The following is an 8,748-nucleotide window of genomic DNA, read 5'->3' as shown; positions in this document are numbered from 1 at the left end:
TGTAAGAAGGGACCATTCCCTGGAGAAGGATGTCATGCTTGGTAGGGTGGAAGGTTGATGAAAGAGGGGGAGGCCTTCAACGAGATGGATTGACATGGTGGCTGCGATCATGGGCTCAAGTATAGCAGGGTTTGTGGTGCTGGCACGGAATTGGGCAGTGTTTCGTTCTGCTGTGCATGGGGTCGCTATGAGTCGGAAACAACTCGACAGCACTTAACAATAACAACATTGAGTCCATTTGGCTAATCCAAGATAATCTGTGATCTCAAGATCTATAACTTTAATCACATCTGCAAAATTTCTGTTATCACAGAAGGTAACATATTAAGGTGTAGACATTTATGGGGGTGGACATCATAATTTGGTTTATCACATGCCTCCAGATTAATTCTTAGCACATTAATAAGCAAAAATATCTTCTCTGAAACTAACTTATTTAAAGATGATAATTAAGATCCTACTATCTTTATGTGAATAATTTTAATTTTCTTTGGAAACTCAACATCAGAGAAAGAGGGGAAACTTCAGGAAAGGAGTAAAGGAAATGAAGAAATGGAGAGTCACTGCTTGGAAAAAATCTTTACTTCTTAAACAATGGTTTATATTACTTTCCACGTGAAGAAACACACCCATTATAGTACAATTTTGATTTCATTGATAAAATATCACCACAATATCTCTGAATTAACCACTTCCTTATATTTCATCTTTTAAAAATGCAGAAACCTGTGTAGAAGTGCCATTATAATCATGAAGATAAAAATCTGAAATTTGACATTGTTAAAGAGAACATTTTAATCAGACTTTAGATAGTTAATGTATTTAAAGTTTTCTCCTCCCATTAAACAATAGATTGCTAACTTTTAATTTTTATGATGATTTAGTGAAATCCTTTTGATTGTAATGTTTGTTGAAGTTCATATGTTGAAATTTAGGTCACCATAGATTGCTGCATTTGCTTCTAATTGAGATGTAAAATTGAAGAGTTAAATGATTCTAGATTATTACTCTATTTTGAATATTATACATTGACATTCTACCTTGTAATGAACTGTATTTATAATATTTGAGAATGAATGTAAGGTTTAAGTTTTCCATCTTTCATTTTATTTATTTCAGCTAAGAAACCTTTCCAGCTTGGACCTACGTCATATCACTGAACTGGATAATGAAACCGTGATGGAAATTGTCAAGAGGTGCAAAAATCTCAGCTCTCTCAATCTCTGTCTGAACTGGATCATAAATGACAGGTAACCATTGTACCATTTTAAACACTTTTCCAGAGGGAAACATGTATTCTGTGTACCAAATACTAATTATCGTTACAAGACATGTCAACGTTAAGTAAAATTGAATGTCTTTTTAAATTGATACGTTTAAAATTTGAAAACCATTCAGATGCATACTTTGAATCTATTTACTGCTTATATTTACAACAAAATTTTTATGCGCTTTGATTCAAATGTTTACCTAAACAATTGTAGCAAGAGCAATTTGTTGAATTTTTTGTTTGCCTCCCACCCAGGATTTATTGTTTATTTGCCACTTGAATATTTTTTGCAGCTGATTTACTGTTCACTTATCAGGGACAATGATTCTGAAAAACTGTCTCAGATGTGTTCTCTGACCCTTTTTCAAGGATGACATTTTGTTCTCTGTATAAACATAATTTGTTTTCAAAACAAAAATCATATAGTGGACTTTTTAATATATTGTGTAAAAAATGTGTAAAATGGGAAGTCTTATAAACAATAATAAACACATTTTTCTTAGAAATGTTGCATGAGGGAATAAAAAGATGCAGGAAAACCTTGGAAGTAGACTTCATTTAATGAAAACAATTGTATACCAGCAGTAGTATAGCTAATTAGTTTAGGGAGGGTCTTAAATGAAAGGATGAGGCAGAATTCCTTCTAAGTACCTTTACAATTTCTTTTTTTAAAATAGGCCATCAAAAATGTTTTGCTTTCAAAATACAAAGCACTATTCTAGTTAAAATTAGAACCTGGTTGGATTTAAATATTACTCATAAATAAGAGCAGTAATTCATTAAGTTTGTGTCAGAAAATGCTTTAAACGCAAGGCCTTCCACATACTTTTAATTTCCTCCCTTATTTTAAAATTAAACTCATGTGGACTCCAGTTTTCCAAATTATGGTAAATTCCAGTGACATTTTCTTAAATGACCTTGAGCTACTATTTAAATTATGTGATAACCTTTGATTTGGTTCTTAGTAAAAATTTTCTTGAAAAATTTGCCCATGTGGAATAAGCGTTTAATCATTTATAAAAAATGTTTATTGTTTTTGAGAAACAGTTACTACATAAAATTTGAAAAATCTAAATGCTGAATGATACAAATTTAAAAATAAATTTGTTCTCTGAAATCAACATTCTTCTACCAGTTCATAATATAACAATTTTAAATCATTTCAAAAAACACTTTTCAGAACAAATGATAAAATAAAGCCCATAAAAAACGTTATGCTGTGATTTTATGAATTTAACATTAGCTTCCTATTGCAGTAAACCTCTTGTTAATGCAGTAAGTTAAAAGGAGAGAATTGTTTCTGCAACAAAATGATTATGAAAATGATTGCCTTTTATTCAACAACAATTTACAGTATACCTGGCATGTGTAAAACAATCAGTTATTGGGGGAATACAGAGGTAAATATGATGTAGTCTGTAAAAAAGTATATAAATTATCTCTTAAGTAAACATTTTGCTTAAGATTTATATCATTTAAACGAAAGTATTTCAGAGATTTCTAATCTTCAGGCTCTTCAAATGCTCATTTTGCTATAGCTGGAAATTTACAAATGAAAAAGGAGGCCGACTTCACTTCAGCTGTCCTTCTTACTAGGTTCCATGTACTCAAATTTGTAGTATTTCAATCACTTTTTTGTTTTTTCACATAACTATAATGGTTATTTGTTATTTGATTATAAATATATATCTGCTGTAGAGATTTATTTGTAAGGAATGAAAGTATATTTTTATGTTTTTAATGGAAAAGTTTGGATTAATTGAGAAAACATGCATTTTAATGAGGTTGAGCAGTAGAGTTTTAAAGATCAGACTCTCAGGTTTTAATTACACTACTTGCACTTATCCTGTGTACTGTAATAGAAGTTTCAAACATTAAAACCCACTTTGCAGTATCATCTAAATTACTCATCTCATTGTTCTTGCCATACTGTATTACCAAGCTAAGTAATATTTGTAATTAAATTGGTATAAATCTAGGACTTCCCATCAGACTTAATTATAATTTTAGCACTTAGCTGAGATGGGTTAGTAACCTTTCATATAGAGGGCACTGGAATGCACTAATGCATTTAGCCTATCAATTAGCTTCTGTTTTACATTTGTTCATTATTATTATCCTTCAGTAAATCAGGAAACATTTATTAACCCCCTTAGTTACGCAGTGGTTAAGGCATTTGGCTGCTAACCCAAAGGTCGGTGGTTGGAACCCACCAGCCTCTCCGCAGAAGAGAGATGAAGTAGTCTACTTCCTTAAAGATTTACAGCCTTGCAAATCCTATGGTGCAGTTCCACTGTATCCTAAAAGGTTGTTGTGAGTCTGGATTGACTTCATGGCACTGGGATTAAATATGTAGCACCGTATCTCAGATTATCGGACACTGAGTCCCTGCTGCTCTCAAAGGTTACTCTCTTTAGGTGCTGTAACACTTAATGAATAAGATAATAGTGAGCCTTATAAGGATAGAGGGGAGGAAAGTAATCTTTAATACCCACATAATTGATAGGCATTTTACACGTGTTCTCATTTAACCCCCTCAACATCTTTTGTTCAGTGAAAGGTCATTCTAATTAAATTTAGATCCTTTGTTTGACTTCCCTTTGGCTTTTCAGATAGATGTATTTTTTTGATCATTGCTACAGTGAAAAACTGATTTAGGACAAAAAAAATGCAAATGGTTAATGAGTAATTAATTTCTATTTGTTCACATTTTGTATTTTATCGCTGGGATTCACACACAATTGACATATATGGGTAAAATTCTGGTTTTTCACTCAGCTCATTTTGTTTTATTATGGAAATATACTAGAACCTCTCTCTCTCTCTCTCTCTCTCTATATATATATATAAAGGATTTATGTTTAATATTGCTTTAATTTATTGCATGAAGATAAACTTGGATGCTCAGATCTTTATGTTTGAAATTTATCCTAGATTTTATAAAATCATATTTCTGAACTTTTTTGAAGTTCAAATTTAAAAATAAATAATAATTGAAGATTATTACTGTTTTGCTCATGGTACTTTTAAGCATTTCAAGCATTGAGCAATTGATCTGTGTGACTAAGACATGCTGTTCCTTTTCTTTGTTTTTCTAAAAGCACTTTTTGTGTTTAGAGAGTTAAACAGCATGGTATTTTCTTGTATTCAGAAGGATGGTCTAGTAGTCAGTTGACATTTACCATTGCTTTTGAATGCAAATAAAATCCAAGTGGTTTATGAAAAGAAGACACTGACGATTTCTATCAATGGTTTAAATTAAACATCTGGCTGTTTTAGCTCTTCCACTCCCTTTGACACTAAGTTTATTGAAATGTTTATTTGTATTTGATATAAATCTTTTGTTGTTTCACATCAAATTTGATCATGAGCATTTTTTTATGTTTGGCAGAGTCCAAAGCAGTATGTTCTGGATGTAAAAAGTGGATATGTAAAAAATTGAAATGTTTCCAAACATCTCAATAAGGAAACACGTATTATGGCTCTTTTATTCTTTTTTGCCAATAAGAATTAAATGAAATCTAATTGATTCTTAATAGATCTTTACAAAAGGTACTTTTAATTTTTAATTGGCCTTCAAAGATGGTAATTATTAATATCCCCATTTTCAATTTGTAACATTAGCCCTTAAAGAAAGTTTAATAATATGATCAGGAGGTCCATTATCAAATATATAATCTTTTACTGATGGTTGAGCATGCTTGCTCATAAATTAGGATAACAGTATAGAATAACATTACAAGAAAAATGATAGGTTCTCTAGCATGCATTAGCAAAAGTCACAAACTGTAATAAAACCAGGCTGGTTATAGGGTAGGTGTTAAAATAAATTATGTTTCTAATTAGTTGAACTTGCCTAGCTAGCATTTTACTCTTTGAAGTATTTTTTTTTTATTGAACATATTGATCTTGTAAAACATTGATAACTAAGAATACTCTCTTTAAAGAGTTGATCTGCTGTGCAAATCTTCTATTTACGTGAAGGAGACTGTTGCATCAATGCACAGTGCACACTCTAAAATTCAGATAAAATAAATCTTGAACTGTTGTGATCTGGCTCTTTCAAGTATACAGTATCATTTACACTGTGTTGCTATTTCACTTTATATATGTTACAATTTAGAATAGTCATTATAGATATTTTCTCTTTAAATAGGACTTTTAAATAAGAATTGCAAGCTGGTGGGCCACAGCTGAATCCAGTCCACTTTTGCTTGTGCTATTCAATATTTTTAAAAATTCACTTACTTGTCAACACTCTAAAAATTGAGATAGTTCACAAAAAGATTTTTAATTTGGGGTTCTTTTGGAAAATTTGCTAATCTAGCATTGTTGGCCCCATCTTTCCACATGTCAGCAATTTCTCCAGGATGAGAAATGTTCTCTTTGATCATTTTCTAGTTCTCCACTGTTCTCACCAGGCACAATTATTTTATGTTGTCTGCTTTCTGCACTCCCCAACATATATACAAACTAAATTCTCCTTAATTAAAATCCAGAATATAGATATTTTCCAATATATTGTAAATGTCTTTTTTAAAATTATGTCTGATAAAATATATTAAAAAGTAATAGAGAGTTAATTGTTGTTGTTATTTGCCATCAAGTCGGCCCTGACTCATAGCAACCCCTCCTTGGTTTTCCGATACGGAAGTAGGAATGCCCAACCTTCCTTCCGAGGAGTGGCTGGTGGGTTTGAACTGCCAGCCTTCTGGTCAGCAGTCAAGCTCCTTAGGCACTATGCTACCAGAGCTCCTAGAGAGTTAATTGTTGTTTGTTGCTGTTATCTGCTGTCTTGTCTGCCTGGACTCATAGGGAGCCCTCCTTGGGTTTCTGAGGCAGTATCACTACGGAAGTAGGATTGCCCAACCTTCCTTCCGAGGAGTGGCTGGTGGAACTCACTCTAATTAGGTTTAAACACAAATCTTGTCAAAGAGTTCCCTGGATTATAAACCAAACCAAACCCACTGCAACTGAGTGGATTCCAACTCATAGCAACCCACATTGGATTTACAAGGCTGTAAATGTTTACAGAAGCATACTTCCCTGTCTTTCTTCTGCAGAGCGGCTGGTGGATTCAATCCACGGATGTTTTGGCTAGTGACCAGATGCTTTAACTACCACATCACCAGAGCTCCTTGTTGAATTATAAGGAGGATTGAAATAGTTGACTGTACTCCTTCCAACTTCAAGCATATGATTTAAAGTTATTTTTAAAATGAGTTTATTGGCATGATATGTGCTTAGCATTTGATTCATGATTCTTCTATTATGATTATTATCAAATTAATTAAGGAAAATATTAATTCTGTTCTTTCTCTCCTTTTCTGGGTATAGGGTTTTATCTTTTTAAGTTTCCTCAGGTTGAAGTTGTAGAGTGACGAATTATTCCCCCACCCCTTTCAGGGAAACTGACAGCACCCTGGCTCATGTAAAACTCAATGAGGCTTTATATAAAGATTTTTCTAACTCCCTTGATCTTCTATGGATGTTTATTCTGTTTCTTCTTTCAAATTTCTGTTGATTCAATAAAAAACGGTGACATTTAGAAATAAAGTTCAGAGAGGATTTGAGCAGGTGTTGGTGATATAAAATATTTGCTGAGTGCCCATTGTGTTTTATTTCCAAGAATTGTTTTGTGAACATATGCTATATATTGTATTTATAAGTGTTCAAGGACTAGGTGGATAATCTACCATTTGCTGTGAATGTCATGTCACAGTGGACTTAGAATTTTATTTCATTTTGATTCTCTAATATTACTTAATTCTCTTAGAGACAGGTTTAAAGATTGCCCAAGGGGGACAAACATATCCATTAAATCCAGCAGGCATAGATGAATTTGAGTTTGAGAATATTTTGTTTTCTATTAAAGTTAAGTGAGCTGGAGGAGAGGAATACTTTTCACCTTGGAGTATTGAGTGTGAAGTTTGAACAATTTTCTCCTATAAAAGCTTGAAAAATTAGAAATAAATAGGCAGCAAAAATAATGCTGGCTATTGCAGCAGCTCTGGGATGGGATTTATAGCTGCACTGTCTTGTCTCTGTAGCATGTGAAACAGTCTCTCTGCATACTTTTGGTGCTTAATAATATGATTTGGCTACACAGGTGGAGCTTTTGTAAAACTAGATTTTAGCTTATTTCTATAATCTATTGTACAGATTTGTTTGTGTTTTATGATGTTATTTATTCATATTTTTACAAAAATGAATAATGAAATAAATTTTACTTATTCTGAGAGTGCTGGACTATAAGGAAAGAGTGGAATCTTCCTGAGCTAAGAACACTTATTTGAGGTTGTCATATTTTTGAAACTTTTTTTATATTCGTAATTATTTGACGGGAGCTCTGGTAGCGTAGTGCCTAAGGCACTTGACTACTAACCAGAAGGCTGGTGGTGCAAACCCACCAGCCACTCCTCGGAAGAAAGATAGGGCAGTCTACTTCCATAGTGATACTGCCTCAGAAACCCAAGGAGGGGTCGCTATGAGTCGGGTCTGATTTGAGGGCACATAACAACAACAACTAATTATTTGAAAGACTATCCCTAGAAGTATGTTGTCTTTGTTAATGTGCTGTCATGTTGGACCCGACTCACAGCAATCCCTCCTTGGGTTTCTGAGGCAGTATCACTATGGAAGTAGATTGCCCAACCTTCCTTCCGAGGAGTGGCTGCTGGGTTTGAACCGCCAGCCTTCTGGTTAGCAGTCAGGTACCTTAGGCACTATACTCCCTACAAGCATAGTATGATTAAAAAAACAAAAACAAAAACTCACTGTCATTGAGTCAATTCCAACTGCTGTCCCGATTGGGTTTCCAAGGCTGTAAATCTTTATAGAAGCAAACTGCCTCATCTGTCTTCTGCAGAACAGCTGGTGGGTTCAAACCATTGAACTTATGGTTAACAGCAAAATGTCTCGACCACTACACCACCAGAGCTCCTTAGTATAATATTAGAGCAAGTGATATCCAGGTTCCCAAACCATCTACAAAAATGATGCCTTCTTTGTGTTTCTATCCATTGGCCCCTCTCTTTAAAACCAAGATTTTGTAGTTCTAATGAAAGCAGAGAATGTAATATTTTATTCAGTCTTTTTTTTTGGACCAAGAATAATGAAATAGCTAATAATAGCCACCATTTTTATTACATATTTACTGTGTGCCAGACACTGTGCTAAGTAATGTGTAAACACATTGTTTCAGTGGATTTTTAAAACAGCCTTGAGGAAGGAATTCTTAACCTTGCTTTCAAATGAGAAAATTAAGGCATGCAGAGGTTACACAGCTTGCTCTAGGGCTCAAAGCTACTAAGTGGTAGAACCAAGATGACTGGAACCCGTTTTTGTTTTTGTGCCTTCAATGTCTGACCTCTAACCATAAGGAGTCTCTAGTACATTATTCTGTCTCAGACCTAGAGTTGACAGTATGACCTATTTTGTCCATGGCAGTCCCAACCCATGCCTATTGCTTTGGTATT

General features: G+C 33.6%; 1 protein-coding gene across 1 annotated transcript in view; it reads left to right on the top strand.

Annotated features, from left to right (window-relative positions):
* The window catches only part of FBXL17 (F-box and leucine rich repeat protein 17), an 846,026-nt gene that overhangs the window by 352,237 nt on the left and 485,041 nt on the right, over positions 1–8,748 (top strand). Inside the window, exon 6 of the mRNA XM_007952585.2 lies at positions 1,120–1,250. Coding sequence (XP_007950776.1) covers positions 1,120–1,250 — 131 coding nt within the window. The remainder of the gene's footprint in view (positions 1–1,119; positions 1,251–8,748) is intronic.

The sequence above is a fragment of the Orycteropus afer genome, unplaced genomic scaffold (assembly GCF_000298275.1).
Source record: "Orycteropus afer afer isolate SDZICR_OR568_19922 unplaced genomic scaffold, OryAfe1.0 scaffold00350, whole genome shotgun sequence".
Lineage (NCBI taxonomy): Eukaryota > Metazoa > Chordata > Mammalia > Tubulidentata > Orycteropodidae > Orycteropus > Orycteropus afer.
Note: the sequence above shows the minus strand (reverse complement) of the source record. Positions and strands in the feature narration are given on the sequence as shown.